At 43.2% G+C, this 27,524-nt stretch overlaps 3 protein-coding genes across 9 annotated transcripts in view; 2 read left to right on the plus strand and 1 right to left on the minus strand.

Annotated features, from left to right (window-relative positions):
• Positions 1–4,643, plus strand: part of LOC143118923 (ceramide synthase 2-like) — a 30,481-nt gene extending 25,838 nt beyond the window's left edge. Inside the window, exon 11 of the mRNA XM_076280070.1 lies at positions 2,042–4,643. Coding sequence (XP_076136185.1) covers positions 2,042–2,203 — 162 coding nt within the window. The 3' untranslated portion in view covers positions 2,204–4,643. The remainder of the gene's footprint in view (positions 1–2,041) is intronic.
• A 969-nt stretch (positions 4,644–5,612) lies between these two features.
• On the minus strand, positions 5,613–7,456 carry LOC143118925 (S-phase kinase-associated protein 1-like). Its single transcript, XM_076280071.1, has 2 exons — positions 7,218–7,456; positions 5,613–6,330 (listed from the first exon to the last, which is right to left on the minus strand). The coding sequence occupies exons 1-2, from the start codon at positions 7,386–7,388 to the stop codon at positions 6,010–6,012; spliced, it is 492 nt and encodes a 163-aa protein (XP_076136186.1). The 5' UTR covers positions 7,389–7,456; the 3' UTR covers positions 5,613–6,009.
• Positions 7,457–7,616: 160 nt separating this feature from the next.
• Positions 7,617–24,300, plus strand: arnt (aryl hydrocarbon receptor nuclear translocator). 7 transcript variants are annotated; one of them, XM_076280072.1, is made up of 21 exons: positions 7,617–7,883; positions 9,177–9,267; positions 9,719–9,760; positions 10,032–10,079; positions 11,420–11,630; positions 11,862–12,075; positions 14,202–14,307; positions 14,599–14,664; positions 15,008–15,093; positions 15,883–15,959; positions 16,049–16,183; positions 16,852–16,926; positions 17,108–17,259; positions 19,013–19,135; positions 19,529–19,610; positions 21,045–21,162; positions 21,737–21,839; positions 22,407–22,587; positions 22,875–23,049; positions 23,159–23,286; positions 23,440–24,300. In XM_076280072.1, exons 1-21 carry the CDS (start codon positions 7,865–7,867, stop codon positions 23,527–23,529), a joined length of 2,322 nt encoding a protein of 773 aa, XP_076136187.1. In that variant the 5' UTR covers positions 7,617–7,864; the 3' UTR covers positions 23,530–24,300. The 7 variants fall into 7 exon arrangements, with proteins under 7 accessions (XP_076136187.1, XP_076136190.1, XP_076136191.1 ...); XM_076280075.1 differs by having other exon boundaries at positions 23,443–24,300; XM_076280076.1 differs by having other exon boundaries at positions 22,878–23,049.
• The last annotated feature ends 3,224 nt before the right edge of the window (positions 24,301–27,524 follow it).

Below are 27,524 nucleotides of genomic sequence, written 5' to 3' on the forward strand. Positions count from 1 at the left end.
TGATAATCACACCACTACACTCTCATGTTACATCACTAGACTCTGATAATCACACCACTACACTCTCATGTTACATCACTAGACTCTTATAATCACACCATTACACTCTGATGTTACAGTACATCACTAGACTCTGATAATCACACCACTACACTCTCATGTTACATCACTAGACTCTGATAATCACACCACTACACTCTCATGTTACATCAATAGACTGATAACCACACCACTACACTCTCATGTTACATCACTAGACTCTGATAATCACACCACTACACTCTGATGTTACATCACTAGACTCTGATAATCACACCACTACACTCTCATGTTACATCACTAGACTCTGATAATCACACCACTACACTCTCATGTTACATCACTAGACTCTGATAATCACACCACTACACTCTCATGTTACATTACTGGACTCTTATAATCACACCATTACACTCTGATGTTACAGTACATCACTAGACTCTGATAATCACACCACTACACTCTCATGTTACATCACTAGACTCTGATAATCACACCACTACACTCTGATGTTACATCACTAGACTCTTATAATCACACCACTACACTCTCATGTTACATCACTAGACTCTGATAATCACACCACTACACTCTCATGTTACATCACTAGACTCTGATAATCACACCACTACACTCTGATGTTACATCACTAGACTCTGATAATCACACCACTACACTCTCATGTTACATTACTGGACTCTTATAATCACACCATTACACTCTGATGTTACAGTACATCACTAGACTCTGATAATCACACCACTACACTCTCATGTTACATCACTAGACTCTGATAATCACACCACTACACTCTCATGTTACATCACTAGACTCTGATAATCACACCACTACACTCTCATGTTACATCACTAGACTCTTATAATCACACCACTACACTCTCATGTTACATCACTAGACTCTGATAATCACACCACTACACTCTCATGTTACATCACTAGACTCTGATAATCACACCACTACACTCTCATGTTACATCACTAGACTCTGATAATCACACCACTACACTCTCATGTTACATCACTAGACTCTTATAATCACACCACTACACTCTCATGTTACATCACTAGACTCTGATAATCACACCACTACACTCTGATGTTACATCACTAGACTCTTATAATCACACCACTACACTCTCATGTTACATCACTAGACTCTGATAATCACACCACTACACTCTGATGTTACATCAATAGACTGATAACCACACCACTACACTCTCATGTTACATCACTAGACTCTGATAATCACACCACTACACTCTGATGTTACATCACTAGACTCTGATAATCACACCACTACACTCTGATGTTACATCACTAGACTCTGATAATCACACCACTACACTCTGATGTTACATCACTAGACTCTGATAATCACACCACTACACTCTCATGTTACATCACTAGACTCTGATAATCACACCACTACACTCTGATGTTACATCACTAGACTCTGATAATCACACCACTACACTCTCATGTTACATCACTAGACTCTGATAATCACACCACTACACTCTGATGTTACATCACTAGACTCTGATAATCACACCACTACACTCTCATGTTACATCACTAGACTCTGATAATCACACCACTACACTCTCATGTTACATCACTAGACTCTGATAATCACACCACTACACTCTCATGTTACATCACTAGACTCTGATAATCACACCACTACACTCTCATGTTACATCACTAGACTCTGATAATCACACCACTACACTCTCATGTTACATCACTAGACTCTGATAATCACACCACTACACTCTCATGTTACATCACTAGACTCTGATAATCACACCACTACACTCTCATGTTACATCACTAGACTCTGATAATCACACCACTACACTCTCATGTTACATCACTAGACTCTGATAATCACACCACATCACCCACGCTCTCATTATCAGTGTGCTGCTGTCTTACTTGTGTACTCTGATGATGAATCTGCCACCTCCTCTTCGCAGGAAAAGGTGGAGGACGCCAGGAGCGATAAAGAGGAGACCGATGACTCTGCAGGGGAGGAGGAGGAGGAGGAGATGAAGAACGGAGGTGTGAAGAAGAACGGCCCTGTCCAGAACGGCCACATCCCCCACAACCACAACAACAGCCACCACAAGATGGAGTGATGGAGTCACATGTCAGAGACGACAGGACCAGTACCGGAACACAGAGTGCTGGTGCAGAGTCCAGTACAAGAGACAGAGAGAGAGAGAGAGATAGAAGAGAGGAGATAAGGATTCCAGATATCAGGAAAGGACTATCCCTCCCCCATACATACATTGCCACACAAATTCAAACATACACACACAAACTCACTCTCTGTCTTTCTCTCCTCACACACACACACACACATACCAACATGCTCACACATTCACCCACTCACCCACTTTTTACATGACTACCAATTGATACTACACACAGGTGTCATCCCAAACGTGCAACACAGGAAGAGACACAGAAATGATACAAACGTACAACATGCACTTGTTCCATAACATTCATTTGAAAAGCCAGAGCCAAATGTGCCAAATCCTTCCTGTGGATTCTCTCTCAAGTGGTGCCTCAGAGAGAGAGAGAGAGAGAGAGATGAATAGAGAGAGAGAGAAAGAGAGAGAGTGAGAGAGATAGAGTCAGGGAGAAAGAAAAAGGAGGGGGGGGGAGTGATGCTGCTTAATGTCTATTGTCCTTACTTGTGACTTGTGTGCCTTATCTATAGTCCCGCCTCAACTGTGTTGTTTCTAGTGTCAATGCCACCCCCAACTGAAGTGAATCCAAGCTACACACGCTCCAAATAGGGGCCAGATCCACGCCAACTCCACACCACATCTGGTCCAGTCAGCAGAGATCCTGGTGTGGTTACAAATCAGACGTGCCTGCTGTTTCAGTAGAAAGAAAAAAGTGTTCGTATTTATAATGACAATGATAAACTAGCCTTACTCTTCAAAACAGCCCAACATTTCAACTTTCAGTTATACAGGAGGTACTAAAATGTCCAAGCCTTTCTATGCAATTATTGGGGAATCTTTACTTTGATTGAAAACTGGGGTTACTTTTTGGGAATCTGGTTGGAATCTTCCCCATTTTTAATCAGATGTTTTTAGCGCTGGACTGTTGGTTCATCTGATTGGGTCCTTGGGTAGCCAAGGTTTCCTAGGTCTGAAATACCCAGGTCTGAGGAATGAGCTAACTCTGTCCACCAAGTTGGGCCTCTAGCCTGTGGAGAACATTAGTCATGACCAGAACCCTTTCTGTACTGCTGTTTACTGTTTGACCACCAGAACGTTAAGCCACAGTGGATGTGCCCTCCGGAGCAGTCCGGGAGCCTGTCCTCATAAGAAAGCCAAAAGAGCTCCTGCTTGCCTTAGGGTTGTTGTTTTATGGTCCCACCCAGAAGTCAGTGCTGTAACAGATCTGCTCCTTGTCTGGCATGGACCTGGCTGAGATAAGGCCCACGTCTGCCACACACTTAGCTGCTGTCTGGGTTGCTATGGGTTTGTTGATTCAGTCCCTATGGAAACGTTGCTCTGTGTTGATGGGGAGATGATAACTGATTGAGTTTGTTTAAATGTAATTTTTGTAGATGTACAAAAACCTGAAGAAATGCAGTCATGGATGTATAGATATAAATGTAAATCATTGTGTGTCTCTACAGTTGTATTGTATCTGTCTCTTTATGGTGTTTGAACCAACAAAACACTTCCAATGTTTTTCCGCTATCAATGTTTTCCAGTCTTTTGTGCTGGAAACCCTGTGAAATGCTGCACCACCAAGACCAGAAGAGTTGATGGTACTTCCATTCCAGCGTAACGGGTCCCAGCGACTCTCACTCTGACTGTCTGTCTGTTTCTGCTGGATCACTAGTGCTATGACTCATGGGTATTTTTTTTCATTGTATAATATGATGTCAGAGCGACAGATCATTTGAGGAGTGTGGGCCAGTTCGGTCAGTCGAAGTGGGTTGATCTTTTTATGATTCCATAATGAAAAATGGGTTTCTTTTAAAAGAGTCGGTTCTGAGCTTTGGGGGGGGGGGGGGATTCTTCTAAAAAACCTAGGCATAGCAGACCTGAATGCAGTTTAATTCTGTCAATTTGTTTTGATGGTGGTTGTTCAGCAGAGCTGCGGTGTTATGTGTTGTCCAAGTGCCTTATCTCTTAGGAGAAGTTGATCACCCCCCCCCCCCCAAACACCCGGCATTCCTCCGTCTCCTTCCTCCTGTCAGTCTGTGCTCCTCCTCTTTCCAAAAGCTGGAATGGATATGGATATGGCACTGACCTTAGTCTGACCCACGCCAGTCAGCAGCTATTTGGACAGTCTGTGTTCTGATTCAGCCCCTCGTTCTATAAAGGATAGCTTTTTTAACTGGTCTCCCAGCTGATGTCAGCTGTCTCACTCTCCATTCACTTCCTTTGAAAGTGCACTCTGACCAAACATGTTTGTACTGCTACGCAAAACAAATCCCAAATTAGACTGTTTTTATTTTTTACTTTCTTTTGTTTTGTTATGATGCTGAATTGTTATTATTAATGAGAATAAATAGAAACATGAGTTAATGTGATATCACAAGGATGTTTTCATCTGCTTTGTCCAGATGAGGATGAAAAAGTGCTTTCTGGAGGACATATGAAGGTGGTAACTCAATGGGACATGCCCTTTAGAATATACCATAGCTGAAAAAACAACTGTAAGTTGCTATGTTCTAGGAGTGTGTGTGTGATGTGCTAGCTAAGTGTTATACAATGTAGCTTCCAAAGCATTTCAACATTACATTCAGCAGGTGCTTTATTTAGTATTAGGTGTATGAGTACTGAGTCCCAAAGGTAAATTGCTTGAGGAAGGAAATAGCTTTACTACATGCAGTAGGCCTGAGTAACAGTTTATTACATTGAAAAAAACCATGACTGGAAGTTTTATTTGATCTTATCATTAGGCTTGCTATACGCAGAGTAGTCTCAGAGTTCCGAATTTGAAGACAGAAACCAAGCAATTGTGAGCCCAATATCAACCAGATGTGGAACTCTTCTTTGATGATTTCGGCATTGGTAAGGCTTGTTTGTAACGCAAACCTAAGGCACAGGCTTCACAAACATCTTTGACCAATTTCAGTTTAATTTCACATTTTGGCTTCTGTGCCATAAACATATAGAGCTCACATCATTCTGTAATTTAACCAAGCGCACAATGGATCTATGCCAGACCCTGGAGCTCTGAAGTATTTAGAAAATAAAGACTAAACTGTACAGGTAGAGACGATACAACAAAACTCCTATGCTTGACAGAAATACCTAAAACAGACCAGTTTCTGAACCTTATGGGAAGTGCAATGGATTGCTTTCATTTTGACTCATTGGGTGACTTTTCTTTGTATTCCATAAATTATAATATTTGTTGCAATCACCAAATTCTCCATTCTCCAAAAGGATGCTGTATAGTAATGGGCAGGAATGCAAACATAGAATACTTATTCCTCACATAGGTACTCTAGTCCACTGTACATAATGTTATGCTATTACATCCCAAGAAAAGAGCAAACAATTTGAGCAAAAGAAAACATTTTTTATTTCCAACAGAAAGGTAGAATGCGATGTGTTTATAAAATTGTTAACCAAGCTTGTGTCATTTGTGAAAACCAAGGTCTATTCACTTGACAATAAAGCTAAAAATTCAAATTATGATAGGGAAGAGTGGTTCCTGGGATTTATGAGTGAATACTACCCACATATATGAGGAAAAAGCTGAAATTTTCAAAAAACAATGACAAGCAAAGAATATTAATACCACACAAGCAAAAGGAAAGATCAAGCTATGAACAACACACACAAGGTCTGTCACTCTATTGTAATGGTAATGTAATATCCACAAATATAAACAGTGCAGAGGAGTCAGAATCTCAAAGACATCCTGACTGGTGTGTTAGGCGAAGTACCCCATCTCACTTCTCCTCACACCACTGGTTTTCCTTGCGTACTTGAGCCTCCTCTTCCTCTGTGAAGTCATTCTTGATGTTAAAGGTCTTCCTGATCTCCTCAGGGGTCTTGCCTTTGATCATGTTAGCGACCGTCTTGCAGGTCACATCCAACAGTCCTTTTATATCCAAATAGTTTGCGGCCAGAATCAGTTCGAAGAGTGTGCCCTGGTCAACCTTAAGGAACTCCTGATCCCACACTGGGATGTCATCTGTTCTCTTCTCCCGGTTCTCATCATCCTCAGGGGGAGGAGGGTCATCTTTGTGGTGTGTGCACCACTGGATGACCTATTTCAGATACACATAAATGCATTCAAGTCAATTACCATCGTCCAGAGTACAAACAGAGACGGTTGGGGTTCTATAGAATATTTAGTACAGATACAAAGCCAATAAAAAGGGAGCTGTAGGCAGTGAATTATGCTAAGATAGGCTGACGGTGTCAGACTGGGTTATTGGACGCACAAAAAGATATGTGTATCTTCTTATCTGACTCTTGGGTAGACTGCAAATAATAAAATAATAATAATAATAAAAAGTTGGCGTGTTCCTTTAAGGTAAGGCCAAAAGTTGAAGCAAAGGGTAATCACGATATGACGAACAATAACTGTCAGTGTTGACTACTAGGGGCCTTGAGAACCATTTGACTTAAGACAGGTGTAGGTGTTTTGACCAACTAATACGAGTTAACAACATAGAGGTAACGTGAGATCAAGGATGATACCATCATAATTCTGATGAGTGGCTAACTTTAGCACATAACTCCCCCATAAAGAGCCGGGCGTCCTCTCCTTTGATTTTTTTTCTTTTAATTTATTGTGAAATGAGCAGACAGCTAAAACCCATTCAGCTGTAGAGTGTTCAAGAAAAAAAACTAGGCTAACGCTATCGCTAACTCGCATCGTCGTCATGGAGGGTGGTAGTTCTATGTTGTTCAGAATTCCCCCGGTCGAATTAGCTAGCTATGCTAGAGATAGCTAGATAGCTATGAGAGATAGCTAGCCAAGAAGCCAAATGTCCAGTTTAATTTCAAATAAGTTCAACTTATATTTCATCAACTGCCTGTATAGGCTGTGTAAAAATCTAACATTCAAAATGATAGGTCTTGACAGCTTTCCACCAGATCGAACATTTGTGTTGTGTCATGGATTGAAGCTAACGTTAGTTTACGTTACCTTTTTGAGTATGGCTGCATTGACGTTAGGCAAAGGAACTGGATCATCGTCGCCTTCATCATCCATTCCTAAATCTTCGAGCATAGTCTTGATGGTTACTGACTGCTTAGCAATATCAACATCAACCTCAAACATCTCCCCATCAGAACTTTGCAATTTTATGGTCGGCATTATGAGAGATTTCTGACTACCCCGACACTAGGCGTTTCGGCATCAACAAGGCCCGTTTCTAACGCAAACCTGGGGCGGGGCTTCACTTATTGGGTTTGACAGCTTTTACGTCAAAAAATCTTTAACCAATTGCAGTTTAAGAACTGTCATTTTTGACCAATAGCCAACGAGAGTTACAAATAGTTTGCTTGAGTTGCGCTTTTTTCTGGAATCCCCGGCCATCTTGGATAAGGAGGGGGTTTAAACCAGAAAAAAGCAGGAAAGACAAAATTACACTTATTTTACCCCTTTTAGGTTTCGAAAATATTATCATTTGCAAAAATGATATAGGAAAACCGCATTAGAGTTCGTACATTTATTTATTTTGCTTAAAATGCGCAAGTAACGTCAGTTAAGTGAGGAGCTCCACTAGAAAACAAGGTTCGGGGATTTTTCAGCTGATAAAGTTGTTTTGTTTATGTTTCTTCAATTCGGACATGGACTCTTCAAACTCAGGTTGGTGCATATAATACAACTTGAGTTAACTCTTTATCTGTGCTTGAGGATGTCATGTAACTTATTCGGGTAAAAATTATGGTAGTTTCAGACCCAACTGCCTGTTTCTGACGATATCGTGCGACCGTGGTGTGAACCTTCTCCGGCGGTTAAGCTAGCTAACGTTAGCTCGGAACACAAGGGTGTTGTGTCAGCTAACATTAACTGGAACAGCACTGGTCACATAGTTAGCTATTTGACATTTAGCTTGCTACAGTTTAGGTCCTCTTGTAGTTAATGTGACGAAAAATCTGTTCATCAAAATATTTTACATTTACTCTTGATGCCACTAGATAACTATACGCACTCACGTTAGTTAAGACAGTATGTTAGCTAACTAACTAAACTAACATTAGAGGAAAATAACGTAATGTAATCTCAAGATAGCCATGTAGTGTCTTCCTCTAAGTATCCCTAACATTAGCTGTGATAAGTCAACAGTTTGACTTATGTTTGAAGTAACATGGATGGTATTTTGGTGTTACTCTTTTAACTATGTTCATCCAAAAAGTTTAGCGTTGGCTTTTAACGGAAGAAGCAAGTTGGTTGAGGAACGTTAACGCTAAGCTGCCTGTGCCAAACTTAACCAACTTCGACAATGCTAACGTTACTTCAGAGTGATTTGCCGCCTTAACATGCTATTCATGGGTTTCATCAGGCCCCGCTTTCCACAGGTGTATAAAATCAAGTACCTAGATTATGAATGCAGTCCGTATGGTGCTTCATTAATACACCTGTGGAAAGGGACCTGATGAAAGCCATGAGGGTCAGGGTTCGTCCGTTTCCCAAAAGCATATTGCTAACATTGATAACAACTAACTTGGTAGTGTCACTGGCTAATGAGAGTTTGAGTTGAATTTGAGTTACGCACAAACACTTAACGTTAAGCTTCATATAGTCACATATCGATTATATCACATATACGATTATATCACATATCAAGAGCATATTTGTTAGCTCTTACTAAAATGTGACCAAAATACGACCCAATATGAACACCATATTTCTGTATCGTTAACGTATGTGACTCAAATACTGTCAACTCAGCTACTAGCACTACGGAAGATGTATCGTAGTAGTTAGCAACTATGCTTTTGGGAATCGCACCCCAGGCCAGGCAGTTGGTTAAGAAGAGGCTTTGAGTTGGTTGCTGAGTTATTGAACGACCTACACAATTTTTTAAAAGTAAAAATTTAATGTGTGATTTAAATTAATGTGTAATGTTGCTGTCGGTTATATTTGTTTGTCTGTCAGATATGCCAGACATGTCTCCTATGGGGCTAGGAGCATCATCAGCATCCGGCGGAGCTGTCGTTGCGAAAGGCACCAACAAGAGACGGGCTGGGTGAGTTTAAACTGGCTTGGAGCGCTGTTGACGCTAAACCACATGCAGAGTAGACTACTATACTGATTAGAACTTTTTTGTGATTAGTCAAGTCAAGTTTATTTATATAGCGCATTTCATACACAGAGGTCATTCAGTGTGCTTTACATAAACAAAAGCAAACAGTAATAACAAATAAAAGCATAAAAGGGCAATAGTAAAATAACAGTTTAAAAGGTATAGATCATAGTAATAATAATAATAATAATAAAAAAAAAAAAAAAAAAAACTCCGCAGATTAGAACTCATTAGATAACTATGTCCATTTGGAAAGTTTGTGCCTGTGTGTGTAAAGCGACATTTCCATGGTATTGGTTAGAAAATACAACTTCCGCTCACATAGACTTGCAGTTGTCAAAAATTGAGCAATCCACCCACACAGTAACATAGATTATTACCCTGTTGCTTTCAGCTCTGATTTCGATGATGATGACGAAGGAAACAAGCTGTTCAGGTAAGTCTACCAACAAATAGATTTTATGATGAGCCACTTGATGATGATTATTGTCTTCACTGGAAATTGACTTGATGTTAGCAGCCATTACAGTGTCATGTGTTATTTTAATGTGAAAGTAAGCCTATATCGTTTCCATTTCTGGTGCTTTCAAGATTAAGCATTAGATAAGTAAGCATATGGGCAAATTGAAACAGATAATAATAGTATAGTTTGCATAAAACCTTTCACTGATGTGTTGTTGAGACATTATTTTTCTCCCGTTGCCTAGATGTGATGATGATGGAGCTGGTTCAAATGATAAAGAACGCTTCGCCAGGTAAGTCATACTGCAGCTAATATAGACATAAATATAGAAAGGAAAGGGGTGTGTGTGTGTGTGGTGTGTATTTGTGGGTGAGGGGATCAGGGTGTAATGGCACATCACTAAAGTACTAGTAGATAACTCAACAGTTTTCTATTTTTCTCAGCTTACATGTTGAGCAGCTTTTTCCCTGTTAAAGTCTGTGTGAGCTCATCCTCACATTGTCGCCGTAGGAATTCACCTCCATTCTTCAGTGAGTGGCACAAAGAAAAGAATTGGCTGGCTGAAATGACCATCCCTTTGAAGTTCCTTAGTCGGTTAAATAAGCCAAACAGTGTTGCAGTTCTTAGTAGCAAAATCATTTTTTTCTCAAAGCATGTGTTGGATAACTGAAGAGGAATAACTGAAACAGTTGTTTGGTCCAGTCTTTTCTTTGAGCCTTTCCCCCTCTTCTGCCCTCATTCCTTTCTGTTTCTCAGGCACCCCAGAGTCTTCTCTTTCAGTTCACTCAGTACTCTCTCACTCTCGCCCTCTTTTAAGGATGAGCTGCTGTCCATCATTTGAATAGATCATTGACGCAGGTTTATTATTATTTGTGCATTCATTTTTCACTCTCGGTCCTCTCTCTCTCTCTCTCTCTCCCTCCTTTTCTTTGTCTGTTTCGTTCTGTCTCTCTTTCCTGCTCTCTCTTCTCTGATCTAATCTGTGATTCCCCGATGCTCTGTGTTCTCCATCCTGCCCGATCTTGTCTGTGTCTCTCCTCCACCCTCCTTTTCTTCCTCTTGTTTTTCTGTTTTCATACTTGCTTCCCACACCTGTGCTGTCCCACCTCCTTTATCCACACCTGTGCTGTCCCACCTCCTCCATCCACACCTGTGCTGTCCCACCTCCTTTATCCACACCTGTGCTGTCCCACCTCCTCCATCCACACCTGTGCTGTCCCACCTCCTTTATCCACACCTGTGCTGTCCCACCTCCTCCATCCACACCTGTGCTGTCCCACCTCCTTTATCCACACCTGTGCTTTCCCACCTCCTCCATCCACACCTGTGCTGTCCCACCCCCTTTATCCACACCTGTGCTTTCCCACCTCCTTCATCCACACCTGATCTGCGCCACCTCCTTTATCCACACCTGTGCTTTCCCACCTGCTGCGCCACCTCCTTTATCCACACCTCCTTTTCTCCACTCTCCTCCTCTGCTGGCCCGTGCTCCCCCTTTACCCTCTCCTCCTCCTCCACGTCTCTGCCTCTCCTTCATCCACCCTTCATCTCTCCTCCATCTGTCCTCCTTTCTCAATCCTCCTCCCATCCCTCTTTCCCGTCGTTTTTCTCCATCCTCCTCCGTGACCTTAGGGAGAACCACAGCGAAATCGAGCGGCGGCGGCGAAACAAGATGACGGCGTACATCACGGAGCTGTCGGACATGGTGCCCACCTGCAGTGCTCTGGCCCGCAAGCCGGACAAGCTGACCATCCTGCGCATGGCCGTGTCCCACATGAAGTCCCTCCGGGGCGGCAACACCACTCCTGACGGCACCTACAAGCCCTCATTCCTCTCAGACCAGGTGACGCCCGCTCCGCTCGCTCACACAGACAAGCAGTACACACACCCCTTTCAGGCCTTCACACACGCGTCTCTTACAGGGTAGTGAAAACACACACACACATACACACACATACAGAGCCCCCTTAGATCCATTTAGAAAAATCAGTGTCCGACACAGACTAACCCTTTTTGTTCGCCACTCTTTTGCTTGTCTGTCTCTTTCCCTTTGTCTGTGTCTCTGTCCTAACAGGAGCTGAAGCACTTGATCCTGGAGGCGGCAGACGGGTTTCTGTTTGTGGTGTCGTGCGACTCCGGTCGCATTGTGTACGTGTCTGATTCTGTGACCCCCATCCTAAACCAGACACAGTCCGATTGGCTTGGCTCTTCCCTGTACGATCAGCTCCATCCAGACGACAAGGAGAAACTCAGAGAGCAGCTCTCCACATCCGAGAACAGCAATAATGGTCAGTCTTTGTTATCGCACATGGTACAACGAAATTGGTTAACAGTCTTAATAGTGCAAACAGCAATCTGTCTATAAGAGCCATATAAATATATATCCATCCACACACATAAAAGCAATGAAAATATATATCCATCTACACATTTACACACACACAGAGACCAATGCAAATTTGAATATGACCGTCAACTCATTCGAATGTCACTCTGCAACCATAGGATGACATCAAAAAAATGTGCTGTGGTTTTTTCCAGAGCTGTATTCAGAGCTGCTTTTCTAGACACAGCAAGGTGCAGATCAACATTTAATTAACATTCCATTGTCAACATTAAATAATTTTATCAATGTCATCCTTCAATGTTGATTCTTCATCATTTCGTTTAATATTGAAAATTACAACTATAGATCAACATGGACATAATGTGGAAATTACAACTTAACTAAAGATAAACGTGATTTCAATGGTATTTAAATCTATATTAAACCGCAGGTTAAACCACTATAAATATGGTAGGGCTATTGGGGAAATCACATCCTGCTTTCTCTACAGCTAGGATAAATTTGCCTATATTACATGAGAGGCTACATAAGCTTGCTAAAGTGACCATTGATTTTAGATTTTAAAAAGCTGAAAACGTGCAGGCTACTTACAAATGGAACTTTAGTAGCATTATAGAATATATATTAAAATGTTTACTGAGTTTACTGTCATATTGCTAGGCTCAAAATTGTGTTGGCATAACGTAAGTTTTCCAAGGTGTTTAGCTGTGTCTCACTAAACCATGCTGTGCTTGCTAGCAACAGACATTTTGACAGCTCTGTTCACCCAAACAATTTTGCTGCCAAATGAACAGTTAATGAAAGTTAATGGCTCAACGTTAACTTATATCAGAAAATAGAAGCAGCTTCTTGTAGACCGAATCTTGTTTTATATAAAAAATTACCTTTTTAAAAATGCTAGTGAGAAACATGGATGAATTTTAATCATCATTTTTATCATAAGATGAATTTATAAAATTTTAATTAAATAAATAACTTGTAATATGTTAATGAATAACTTGGTATCTATCTATAAATCTATAATTTTCAACACTGGCAGATGTTGGTATGTCAAAAGACACTGGCATGTAATCAGCATTGCCCATCGGATCCAGGGGGTGTTTAGGTGAGTTTAAGTTGATCAAATCGGTTACAGCTGAAAAGACAGTAGCTTCTCCTCGAAGTCTGAGGACAAGCGCTGAACAAGACTTCTGCAACGCAATGACAGTCCATTGCGGCGCATCATTAAGGCTAGTTTTGAAGTCGGTGGGTGTTTAGCTCTTCACTGTATGACTGCTCTGGTAATGGGCATTCTGTCATTACGTCACACATTCTCCTATCAATCTGTTGGAAACAGCCGCTTTAAGGACCGCGGATTTTGATGACTGCATTTTTAAGACCGTCTTTCTGGGCTCGCTATCGTGTCAATCACCATATGATTTTAAAATTGGGCAATCACCATCAACTCCTTCTCAATTGGTTAACTTGACATACTTTTCAACCACTTTGTTTGAAATGATCTCTTGGTCTCGCCATCATTCAGGTTTGTGACGTATTTTGAGAAAAAAAAACCCTATCTTTTATATTCGGGACAATACAGTTGGTCAGTTCTGTGGTCGACTATTTGTGTCTTGCAGTCTGTCTGTGTGTATGTGTGTTTGTCTGTCTGTGTATGTCTTACCATGTGTTTGTCTGTTTGTTTATCTGTCTTATGTGTTTTTGTCTAAGACTTGTCTGTATCTACTGAATCATTTCTGTCACTTCTGTATCTACTTCTATCATTTCTGTGTTCCTGTCTGCATTTCTTTCTTTTTTTCTTTCTTTCTCTTTCTCCCTGTTTCTCTTTCTCTTTCACCCTGTTTCTCTTTCTCGTTCTCTCTCTTTCTCTATATTTCTCTCTCTCTCTCTCTTTCTCCCTGTCTCTCTTTCTCTCTCTCTTTTTCCCTGTCTCTCTCTCTCTTTCACCCTGTTTCTCTTTCTCTCTCTCTCTCTTTCTCTTTCTCTATGTTTCTCTTTCTCCCTGTTTCTCTCTCTCTCTCTTTCTCCCTGTCTCTTTCTCACTGTGGGGCTGCTTGTTTCCCTCCACAGGCCGTATGTTGGATCTGAAGACGGGGACGGTGAAGAAGGAGGGACAGCAGTCCTCCTCAGCGAGGATGAGTATGGGCGCACGTCGCTCCTTCATCTGCAGGATGAGGTGAGGCTCCAATCCTGTCCCTGCACCTGCTGCCCTCCAATCAGATCAGAAAAGAAAAAACACACACAGATGCCTCCATACTATGACTTTGACTGTCGCATGCACCTACCATTTGTTCGTGTGTGTGTGTGTGTGTGTGTGTGTGTGTGTGTGTGTGTGTGTGTGTGTGTGTGTGTGTGTGTGTGTGTGTGTGTGTGTGTGTGTGTGTGTGTGTGTGTGTGTGTGTGTGTGTGTGTGTGTGTGTGTGTGTGTGTGTGTGTGTGTGTGTGTGTGTGTGGTGTGTGTGTACAGGATTGGGATGTGTCCAGTGGAACCAGTGTCAATGAACAGACTGAATTTTCTCAGGAGCCGAAACAGGTGATAAGGGCATATATTCTACAGCTACTCAGGTCTCATCATTATCACAGTACCTAGTCATTATTACTGGCCTATCATTACTCTCTTCTTATAAGCATCCTTACTCGCAGTACCTAGTCATTATTACTGGCCTATCATTACTCTCTTCTTATAAGCATCCTTACTCGCAGTACCTAGTCATTATTACTGGCCTATCATTACTCTCTTCTTATAAGCATCCTTACTCACAGTACCTAATCTTTATACTGGCTAGTGGTTATTAGCTTCCCTTGCTATCAGCCTTTAGCGTGTCCTATTGATGCGCATGTCCTTTTGACTCTGTCCCCTGTTGTCTGTTGGGCAGGAATGGCCTGGGTCCAGCCAAGGAGGGGGAGCCCCAGTATGTGGTGGTACACTGCACTGGCTACATCAAGTCATGGCCACCTGCAGGTATGATAGGTGTATCTGAACACCTTTAGTTCACACATTTGATTATGGGGGCAGCCGTGGCCTACTGGTTAGCGCTTCGGACTTGTAACCGGAGGGTTGCTGGTTCGAACCTCGACCAGTAGGCACGGCTGAAGTGCCCTTCAGCAAGGCACCTAACCCCTCACTGCTCCCCGAGCGCCGCTGTTGTTGCAGGCAGCTCACTGCGCCGAGGTTAGTGTGTGCTTCACCTCACTGTGTGTTCACTGTGTGCTGAGTGTGTTTCACTAATTCACGGATTGGGATAAATGCAGAGACCAAATTTCCCTCACGGGATCAAAAGAGTATATATACTTAATTACTATACTATACTTATACTTATACGTATGAGTTTGATTCAATTCAGCGGCTATTGTCTGTCCAAATCCTATGAAGTTCAGCGGTCACAGTGCTCAGCGCCCTCGGCGGAAAAAAGCTCTCGGCCCTGACTCTTCTTTCCTGCAGCGCTCAGAGCGCTGAAAGTTGAAATCTGTTCAACTTTTAGAACAGCACTGGTCTCGTCAATGTCACTTCTCTCTAGACCAATCAAAACTTCATAACCTAGCAACAATAAACACTTGACTAAAGCGCTCTGAAAATAAGGTTGAGGGCGCTGTCAGTGCAAAAAGTGGACACAGGCCCTAATTTCCTGAGTGTTCTCTGGCGTTGAGATTCTGAGTGCATTGTAGTCAGGGTTCTCGATTGTTTTGTCTGTGTTCTTCTGTTCTGTTTTTGTTGTTCTGGTTCTAAGAGTCTCCTTTTTGGGTCTTCCAGGTGTGACGCTCTCGGATGAAGACACTGACAACAGCCAGAATAACCGCTTCTGTCTGGTAGCCATTGGTAGACTACAGGTACAGCTACATGTAATGTCCTGTGCCATCGATGTTAGTAGTGTACACACACATTCACACTGTGACTCTTCTCCGTTCGCACTGTTTAGGTGACCTGTTGTCCCAGCGACTCGAGTACCAGCAGCCTGAACGTCCCTGTGGAGTTCATCTCCCGCCACGACTGCCAGGGCTTGTTCACCTTTGTAGATCACCGCTGCATGGCCACCGTGGGCTACCAGCCTCAGGTAAAGTAAAGTAAACTGATTGGTTTACTTGGACACCAATCTACATGTATAATCCCATAGACCAAGTTTATATATTTAAAAAAGCACCCTAAAGCTGGGAACAGCCCTCCCGATTTTTAACCCTGATTTTGAAAGGATGGAAAGTCTATGACAGTCGTGGGAAGTCTGAAGGAGTCAATGGTAGTTCACAGTGTAGCTCACAGTGTTCAGTCGCGTCTGGAATCGTTATATGTATTGGGGTGACTGATTTGAATCCTTTTGCGATTCTTACCATTGTTGCCGCGAATCCAGATTCAATCAAACATGTTTGATACTTTCTTGACCAGTCCGTTCTACTGTATATTTGCTATGTTTGAGCTCTTGGCTGTTTAATGTCCTAGCTCCTCAATATGCCGGCTTGTATGTAATCACTCGCAGTATGAAGTACCAGGCTGGCAATGTTTCGCCTCGTTTTTAGACACACGATGCAGCATAAAGACGTCTCCTCTTCCCGTGAATGTTGCGTGATATCAGTGTAAAAACGACTTCTGGAGAATCCCATTTATTTTGCTCTGCAAAACCAATAGGGGGCAATGAGTACTTTCCATGTATGGCTACAACCTGTGGTGGAGTTGAAGTGTTTTATTTAGGTTTGTTTTGTTTGGCTGTGTGTGTTTTGTGTTCTGCAGGAACTCCTGGGAAAGAACATTCTTGAACTGGCCCATCCTGAAGATCAGAGTTTACTTCGAGACAGTCTGCAACAGGTACGTGAATGCGTGTGTGTGCGTACGTGGGTGCATATGTACTGGTAATACATATACATGCATATACAATATACATATACATACAACACAATACATATGCATTGCCTTACCATACATAAGTGACATGTGTTGCTTATATTTGAAATGTTCTTCCTCCCTCCCTCCCTCTGTGTGTGTTAAGGTGGTGAAGTTGAGAGGGCAGGTCATGTCAGTGATGTTCCGGTTCCGCTCCAAGACCAACGAATGGATCTGGATGCGGACCAGCTCCTTCACGTTCCAGAACCCCTTCTCCGAGGAGATTGAGTACATCATCTGCACCAACGCCAATGTCAAGTATGTCATATTAACTATGTAATTCACACACATACCATACCATGGAGGTATTATATATAACTGGAGAGAGTGACTAAGTCCCGCCCCCATTCATTTCAATGGCCCATGCTAGGCTACCTATTTCAGCCAAAAAAGTTTGAAATCTTTACGAAAATGGCGTTTCATGGGTGTTCGTTTCCGGCACCAGGTAGAATTAGCCTATTAGACTCCACGTTACAGACAGAGACAACGTAAGGTACAACGGTGTGTCGTTGATGAAGATCGGACATTCCCTCAGAGGAAAAGAAGTTGTTCGTGAACGCGCCTCACCTCATTATAAGCGCAAATTTATTTAATTGGTTGGGATAACATTTTGGGAATGGTGGTAGAAGTTTGCCCTGTCTCTGAAGTCCTAGGTTATTTAATGTGATGTTCATATGTGATAAAAAAAACAATGCAAATCAATATTGAGTCACTTTAGGCTACACAAATATTTGGACAGGTTGTATGCAATAGGCTCCAACGAAAATTACTATAATTAAGTAGACATGGGATGTAAGATGTGGATAGCTGGGATTTTTGCTGCACCCAGTGTGAATTTGCAGCTTGTTAAACCTAAGCTACATTTGCAGGCAGACTAAATGAAGCCAACACAAGTTAAACTTATCGATAGAAGCACACATACCTCGGGTATTGTGGTTCGAGCAGGCATAGAGTCTGCAACTGTTGTTGGATATTTGGCTTTTGCCTCGACTGGCAGCCTGGCCATTTATCAAATGTATAGCCTAATCATGTCAATGTTGCAAGAAAGCAAACTAAATAAGTCAGTGACATTTGTTTCGTTTTAAATCACTTGGGGAGACATACATGATCCAGACGTTGCGTTGTCATGGACTACAGGTAGGAACTACAGCCTGTGTACAGAATGTAAACCCCCCCCCACACACACACACACACACACACACACACACACACCATATCCCCCACATACGCATACACAATATACCTTTTCAATTACTACTATTTCATTTATTCTTTAAAGTTGAGCTGGCTCTTGAGCACAAGAATTTCATTACTTATAATTCCTTTTATGACTACATGACAATAAGCTACTTAAACTCAAACATGCGTGCATTTACAAACACATATTCATACAGGGTACCCGCGGGGTCTTAAAATTATTGAATTTCGTTTACAAAGTCTTGAATTTCATTCACAAGGTCTTATTTTTTTTTCCTTTGGTAGTATTAATTAATTTCCGTAGAGAGCATGATATTGTAGGTCCCAAGGGGAAAATATGCGTCACTTCAGAAAATAAACAAACTAACTATCGCTTTGATTTTGAAACTTGTGTTCACGGTTCTCCTCCCTCAGTCATTCACGCCATTCTGAAGTGAAAGTGTGTGCAAGTACAGGTGCGTCTGAAATGTCAGCTGGAAAGATAGGGATGTCACAGGTGGCATAGTTGAAACTTTAAGAATGAAATATTAAAAATTATTTTAAAAAATGTATGTTCTCCTCTAATGTTGTGAACGTTATCAATATCGTGATCGAGGCTGATGTACCCGTGCAGTTCTGGGGTGTGGTGTTAATTGCACATATCCAGTCCTGTGGTTTTGCTTATGAGTATGTGAGTGACCCTTCCTCCACCCTTCAGAATGTGCATGTGTGGAGGTCGGAGGCAGTAATTCAGTGTCCGACTGAGTGATTTGAGTATGTATGTATGTGTGTTTGTCTCTCTTCTCCTGCCCTCTCTGGGGCACATGGGTGGCAGTAGAGCTCCGAATCAGGACTCCCTCACCCCCCTGTCGTCCCCAGGGGTGGCACTGCCCCTCACGCTGGGGCAGAACAGCCCTAACTGCCCCCCTGCCCACAGCCCCGGGCAGGTACCGGTCAGGTGAGACCAGAATGACCCCCCCTCCCCCCTGCATTTCTATGGTGATGGAACCCTGGGAATACACCTTAACATGGCTGCTCTCCTGTCTCTCTTCCATCTTTTATTTCTTTCTCTCTTTCAACCTTTCTTTCTCTCTTTCAACCTTTCTTTCTATCAACCTTTTTTGTTTTTACTTTCTCTCTGTTGGTGGTGATGAGGACGTCTGCTGCTGCTGTGGGCTGGTCTTTTCCTGTTTACTTGCGCTGTGGTATCCATGGTAAAGGGAGTGTTTTGGATTTTTTTTGCAGGTGATGGGTTTCTGGTGTTGGTGATGGGCCTTACTCATCTGGCCCATATGACTTTACTGACTCTCTCTCTCTCTCTCTCTCTCTCTCTCTCCCTCTCTCACTACAGGCAACTCCAGCAGCAGGCTGAGCTGGAGGGGGCCGGAGGCAGAGAGGGTTTGTATGATTCTACCCAGGCGGCACTGCCACAGGTGAGCTGATCTTGAACACCGTACCAGAGCCTGTTTATGGAGAGCCTGTTCATTCCTGTTAACTGCCACTATATCAAAACTGGTTGCAGTTCACCCATAGTTCCCGTAGGGGCGGTCGCAAGCGCAGAATTAATTGGAGTCTATGATACTAGATGGCTAAATCTAGCTTTCACTTGCTTATCGCCAACAAACGTAACATTTTATTGTAGTTTTCATAACTACAGCATGGGTTTTCCTCCAAAACTGAAACAAGCAGTCAAGCAAAAACAAATATCTGTGTCCTTTCAGTATTTTACAAGGTGGGCCGGTTTTGCCCTTAACACACTAGCATTTTGCTAATGAATGCTGATTGGTCAGGGAAGCTTCATAGGCTTCCATTCATTCTGCAGCCTCGGAAACAGGAAGTGTTCTAAAAGTGACTGTTCTCCTATTAGATATTCTGACAGTATCCAATGCATCACACCTGACAACATACGCCGCAACACACCTGACCTTAAGACTTAAGTGCGCCACATGCTCGACGCACCCGACCTGTAGCGCGACAATGTGAGGTCACAGAAGCGCCGTAACCATTTATACTCGCGCGTGGTGGTTGCAACACTAGTTGCAATATTCTCCTGAACAGAGGTGTCGCTGTTGTGAAAAGATTAACGCTAACTACGTTACAGTTACGCTACGCTACGTTACTACCACCATCATTATCATCTAGTTTCCAAGGTGTGCGCACAGGTAGATAGATAGATAGATAGATAGATGGATAGATGGATATATAGATAGATACTTTAGTCATCCCGAGGGAAATTTTAATAATTTAAACAGTTTAGTTAGCTGGCTAGCTAGCTAGCAGCTGGCTGAGTTTTTGTAATTTCCTGAAGTGGAAAGAGATTTTGTTCAGGCCTTAATAGATATCCTTTGTTTGAAAATAAATTGTTTCTATTCTTTCCTCTTAATTCCATGTGTTGCAACTCTCGCTGGTAACTTTGTTAACTTATCCAGCAAACTATTAAAAATTTACGACTGTAACAAAACACTGCAACTCTCGCTTGCCCTCACACTAGTCTATCTTCCTTCGCGCTCGTCTGAAAAAAAATGAGTGGTGCGCTACCTCGCACTACCTGGCTAAAATCCTGGCGCGCCAGCAAGATCTACGTCATTTTGACGTCACGTTGTCGTGCTACCGGTCCGGTGCGTCGAGTATGTAGAACGTCTTATGGCACAGCTGATCACCGCTAACCTCTCTTTACTTACTCTCTCCCTCTCTTTCACTCCCCTCCATTCTCCCTCCCTTTCTCTTTTTACCTCCTCCCCTCCTTCTCTCTTCACTTGCTCTCTCCCTCTCTTTCACTCCCCTCCCTTCTCCCTTTCCTTCTCTTTTCTCCTTCTTCACTCCTTTTCTCCTCTCCACCTCTCCTCTTCTTTCTCCCTCTCCCCCAGGTACCTGCACAGGCAGTAGGCGCTACTGTAAGCGTAAATGCCTCCAATCACAGTAAGCCGCTGGACAAAGGGGAGCTGTATGCCGAGCGAGACCCCCAGTTCTCTGACCTATTTGCAGGTGTGTGTGTGGTTTTGTTCGCGTGGGAGGGTGTGTTTGTAATGTCCGTACTCACAGGTGTGTGTGTGTGTGTAGTTTTGTTTTGGTGGGAGGGTGTGTTTGTGATGTCCGTACTCACAGGTGTGTGTAGTTTTGTTGAAGTGGGGGGGTGTGTTTGTGATGTCCGTACTCACAGGTGTGTGTGTGTGTGTGTGTGTGTGTGTGGTTTTGTTGGAGTGGGAGGGTGTGTTTGTGATGTCCGTACTCAAAGGTGTGTGTGTGTGTGTGTTGTCCGTACTCACAGGTGTGTGTGTGTGTGTAGTTTTGTTGGGGTGGGAGGGTGTGTTTGTGATGTCCGTACTCAAAGGTGTGTGTGTGTGTGTGTTGTCCGTACTCACAGGTGTGTGTGTGTGTGTAGTTTTGTTGGGGTGGGAGGGTGTGTGTGTGATGTCCGTACTCACTGGCGATGGCATTGAATGTTTAATGCTATTGTAGAGCTCTACGCTTCTTGCAGTGGTGTGCTGTACTATTGTGGGGGGGAAATGTGTTCTTATGAAGGCCTTCATGACACTTGCTCGTGTGTGTGTGTCCTCAGACCAGCCGAAGCCCCTGCCCACCACTTCTGCCCCGGCCGTCCAGCAGATGTTCACCCAGCCCAACACCTTCTCAGCAGCCGGACAACCCGCTGACTCATACAGGTACCGCACACGATCCACATCCAGAGCCGTGTTTCTCAAACTATGGCACCGCTCTGTGACGATGAGACTGCTGGTCCGCTGAGCCACAGAGTAAAATTATACCTGCTGCTCCTGTCACTTGCCTGATAATTGTGCAACAATTAAATGTTGTCATGGAACCGTGGACATATAGAAAAAGAAAACAAATCAGTTTCCTCAATCAGGAAATACTTACTCATTTGATGTCTTCCAACATAGACGCATACCATTAGGTGGTAGTGGCATGAGTGCTCTTGTGCGCTTCTGCACAAGAGAGAATCTGTAATAGATATTTATGGTAGGCATTTGCCATTTACCATACGCAAAAGCTGGTATTGTGTTTTCTGACCTTAAACATTAAAATGAAATTGAATAAAAAGCATGTCACTATTTGCGGGTGGGTGGGTCCTATGACCCCAAAGTCTGACATGACCAGGCCTCAAGTCAAAGAAGTTTGAGAGACTGACCTACAGCGCCTAAAATTGCTTCGTATACATTCATGTGTAAAGCTCCGTTGCTCTGCTGATTGGTGCCCTCTGCTGACCTCAGGCCAGTGGGACACCCCCAGCAGATGGTTCAGGTCCCCCCCTCGGCAGGTCAGATGCTGGCCCACATGTCCCGCCAGAACGTGCCTGGAGGGGGCGCCCCCAACACCGCCAGTCCCAACCAGGCTGGGGCAATGGGGGCCAATGCAGCGTGGCAGGGACCAAGGCCCCCCTTCAACACACAGGTGGGTTTTATACACACACACACACATACACACACCCACACAGGTACAAGACCCAAGCTGCAATAGTGCTTTGGTTGAACAGCTTGTGATGGTCTTGTGAAAATGACGTATGACGTAATGTATTTTCACGTAATTTTGAACAACATCCTGTTTTTCTGGTACTACTCGTAAGAAGAGCCCCTTGTACAACTGGATTGCAACTGTATAATCCAGCCCCACTGGACCCTGGTCTGGTGTTCGTGTACTGACATTTTTTTTTTCTTTTCTTTTCATCTTTTCACATCCAGCAGGGGGCAGTGTCCACAGTGAAGTCTCCCCCGTTTGGCATGGGGGACTTCACCTCATCTTCCTCCACCTCCTCCTCTTCCTCGTACAGGCCGATGGGCAGCGCTGCCACCACCACCCCCTCCAGCGTGGCCACCTACCCGACCCTCAATTCCAGCACCTCCACCAACGGCTATGGTGAGCAGAAAGAATACGCAGCACAGCTGGACAACTTACTTGACCAAATGTTTGCCCTGGGGTTTTTCCAAATGTGTTCTAATTTTATCCTCCGTTTTTTCCTTTGCAGGAAATGGCAGTCAGGCAGGAGCACAGTTCCCCTCCAGGCCAGCAGAGGCAGTGTGGGGCCAGTGGCAGGGCCAGCCTCAAGCCCAGGGTGCCGCTAACCCTCAGGCCAATCAGGCGGAGATGTTTCCGGTGAGTCGACGCACTCATACCATCCCTGTCATGGCTTGGTTTGTAAACAGTGACATGTTCCAAACACTGCATCCTCATTTTCCTAATCATCCTCTTTCTCATCTCTCTCTCTGTCTGTCTCTCTCTCTCTCTCTCTCTCTCTCCTCTCTTCAGCAGGATGTTTTGTCCATGCTGGATCCATCGGCAAATTTTAACGGCGAGGACTTTGGCGAGATTTCCATGTTCCCCTCCTTCAATGAGTGAACCAGTGTTGAATATCTTTTCCCTCTTTCTCGCTCTCCCTTCTTTCTGTCTCTTTCTCTACAAGGCTGTTTTTCTTTTCCCTTGTCCTTCTTTATGAGTGGTGCCCTCTTTATGTCTCTCTTGGGTGTTCTGTTTTCTGTTTTTTTTTTTTTTACCAAATGGAGGTTGATGATGTAGGGATAGGTCCAGAGAGAAGGATGTTGAGCCATGGAATCTGAGGATGACCTCAGGTGATGAAAGAAATCTAAATTACGTCCAGGACCAGGTCTAGACCAGGACCGGATGAGAACAGGGTGTTTTTTTTTTTTTTTTTTTTTTTTTTTTTTAAAAGAGTCTGCAGAGATTAAGAAAATGATCTCAAAGGAATGTGATCACAGGACTTGTAGATGTCAGAATTACAGACACACAATTCCACACTCAGCCATTTGGCTGTTTGAGTGGCCACACAGCCACACAGCAAAAAAAGGATTCTTAAAAAAAATCTGTTTGGTATTGTTTTTAGTACAAAGAGACTTATAAAAATTAAATTAAGTCAAATGATTTTACGAGAAAGTGTTAGGCAAGTCTCTTTATACTGAAAACAATACAACTAGATTTGTTTTATCTTGATATAAGATTAGTAACACTTGGTTAGATTTGATTAGATAAGTAGTTTTGCAGTGCAGTACACAGAGTAAGCGCACAATCGCACAATAAAAGCACAAAATGTCCCACACACTGGTGCACTGCCACTCTTAAGAACTACTGCACACTTCCCCTCTACACACACACTTAGACACAAACTTTTTTTTTTTGTAGATTTATCTGTAGACTCCATCTGGAGCGTGTCGGGCCATAGTAATGCCCAGATGCGTACGGGCCTCAGCTAGACTTGGGAGGTCTTGGGAGCTCATGGCTCAAGAGACGCGAATCCCGTCTCAGAAAGAGAGAAGAAGTGGCACTTGCCTTAAGCACTGAGCTTTGACCCCATGGGGTCACAGCGGTGTACTAGGAGTGCGTCAGGGTCAGAGGTCGATTCCCTGTGGGCCGGAGCGGAGTGGGAACTCGACACCCATCAGCCCATCTCTGTCTTCTCACAGCTCTTCCAATGAGTCACCTTTCAGTCCCAACACACACAAACACGCGATCATGTTTTGAGAGCGTACAATCTCGGCCCATTCCTATGCATCTCCGCTGTCCTATGAATATTGTATTGTGTTGTGATGGAACGGGAGTGGTTTTTATGGGCCACACACACACATACACATACACAAACCCAGGCACACTTCACAGGTGTGGTTGGAAGTGCAGAAGGTTAATGGAAGTTGTGGACTGGGTGTGCCATTTGGTTGAGATGCTTTCAGACCCTCACACAGCCTTCACTTCTGGAGTCCTGCTTCCTGAAGAGACCATCCGCACTCTCCTTCCACTCTTCACTTGTGTGTCAACTCCAGCTTGTTTGTTTGTTTCTTAGTTTGTTTGTTTTAATCCTCTTGGAATTGTAATCGATTTTTCTTGGTTTTCTTTTATGAAAAAGAAATATTGAAGAGCGAGGATAAAGTGAAAGCAATAATTATGTGCAGGAATTTTGTATTTTAAAAGCCATTTTCTTTGTTGGTTATTTGGTCTTTTTTGGTATGCGTTATTACAGGTTAAATTGTTTAATCATGCACTAGATGAGGCAAAGTAAAAAGACAAAATATATTTTACAGGTAAAGGTATAATAAAGATATTAGGTATTCTCAGGTTTCTTTGGCCCTGGCTCCTCTATTCTCTTCGAAATGGAAAGGAGTTTCTTTTGGTGCTCAATTCTCCTTTGCTCCCCTCCCCTCTAAATGGAAAGGAGTTTCCTTTGGTGCTCAATTCCCCTTCACAACTCCACCCCAGTCAAGTGAGGGAAACTGCTTTGACCTTTCACCTTAGCAGCCCACAGTACCGATAGTTCTGCTGGTTCTGGTTACACTCTAGATAGAACCAGCTGCTCCCTGGGCTATCTGTCGGATTCCCTTCACTCCCTGGGACTGATCGTTCTACATAGAAACCCAAATATTTATTAAAATAGTGATTGGGTCTTTTTCATTTTTTTGAAAGCAAGATTAGTTTCGTCATTGACATTTTTGGTCTTTTTGTTTAATTCTCAGGCATGTTGGGTTAAACTACTCATTAGCCTTGGTTTAGCTGTAGTAGGTCCTTCCAATTGGCCTTTTAAGAGAAGTGGGGACTGTTTTGGACACAGGAGAGGGCCACCGAATCCAAAGGCTTGAGCAATCCTATCACGTGAAATGTGTTTTTTTTATTCTAAATGATTTTGATTGACACCCTTTTTATGTGTGTGTGTGTGTGTGTAATGATGTCTGCACATGTTTGAAGGAGACTGTCTCTCACAGATGTCAATACATGTAATATATAAAAGTACACACACCTGTCTTTAGTACTTTCCCATTTTTAAAAGGGCGATATTTGTCTTGTCGTCTGTGCAGATTTGAAACCACTTTGGTTTTCCCGTGTCCAGGTTTTTACAATGATGTGAATTGCAGTTTATATATTTCACTTAAGACACACAAATATATGGAAAAAAAAATATATGTATATGAAATGTTAAACGAGAAAGAATGATGTTTGTTGTCTTTTTTTGTATTAAATCATTATATTGTACAAAAATGTTGTGCCGTATTTTATTCTTAGGCTGGGCCCAGGGCAGGCATCATCAGCCTGCCAGTGTTGTATCTGTTTCCTTCCTCTAGTGTCCTTCTGTCAGGTGATGGACACACACATCTGCTTTATTCACAGTGGGGTCAGCTTGCCTGGCGCTTCTCTGGCCCGTGTGTGCTGTATCTCCCCAGCGGGCCGGGCACAGTGATCTCTGTTCAATTGGGCGGATCGCCTTACTCCCTCACAGCTTCGTCCTGTTTCACTGCGGCAGCTCGTGCCAAACCAAGCAGGAAGCAATCTGTCCACGGCTTTGTTTGGATTGGGCATCATGTAAAGCTTGCTGCAGCATGCCCAACACATGCTTAATGTGGCCATCAACATGCCAGTGTGCAATATCATTTCTTCTCACATTTCCTATTCATAATGCTTTTCTAATTGTTGTTTTTTTTTTTTAGCAAATCGGTTGAGGCAAATTTCAACCTTGTTTATGATTGATGGTTTTTGGTTAAATCACATTCCAGGTTTTGTGTTCATTGCCTTCAGATGGCACATGAAGAGATGGCGGTGAGTTAGACCTGATGAGCTGGCCATCGATGCTCAACCTTCTGCTGCAGGTCACTGGGCCCGGGTTCCGGACCAAGCTGGATCCATTCTACTGTCACTATAGATGAGACGAGACAAACCACAGCCTCTTCTTAAGGTCTAACAGTAAAGCCACAGCCCCATTATCAGCTAATTCCACTTTCACTCCTACACCTCTGATGACTGTCTGAATGCACAACCCAAGTTTCCCCTGTTTTCCCTCAATATTTGGACTTAGCAGGTCTCCATTGGACAGACTTTTCTATGCTAATAAGAGCTGTGTGTGTGCGTGCGCATGTTAGGTAAGGCTGACCCATAGCACCAGAATATTGTGTGTGTGTGTGTGTGTCCCCTGAGGTTAGGCTGACCCGCAACATCAGGAGCCTAACAGGGTGTCTTAATCCCTTATACGGTATGATTGTTACCAAACTCCTGCTGAAATATTGATGCTGGACACAGGTGCCAAGTGTAGTTGTGTGTGTCTTTAAGGGCGGAGAGTGCATTTGGTGGACAGCAACATGCTTGGGGCTGTTATCTGAGCGGAAGGAACTGTGCAAGGGAGAGAACACCTGCCGTGGTCAGGTGAAACTGAGACGGACCCCAGGAGCAGCTTCACAGGGAAAAAAAGGGTTGTGGAAGAAGAAAGGCGAAAAGTAGAAAGAAAAGTGCACACAAAAACTACAACCAAAACTGTTGAATTCTTTCTGAGTTCTGAGAAGGGTGTTGTTCTTGGACATGCACTAAAGAAGAGCCAAAAGCTTCCCAATTGTGAGGACCATTCG

Source organism: Alosa pseudoharengus, unplaced genomic scaffold (genome assembly GCF_046254945.1).
Source record: "Alosa pseudoharengus isolate Yale_2024_CS ecotype anadromous, Long Island Sound unplaced genomic scaffold, YU_APseudo_1.1 YU_APseudo_1.1_scf_12, whole genome shotgun sequence".
NCBI lineage: Eukaryota > Metazoa > Chordata > Actinopteri > Clupeiformes > Clupeidae > Alosa > Alosa pseudoharengus.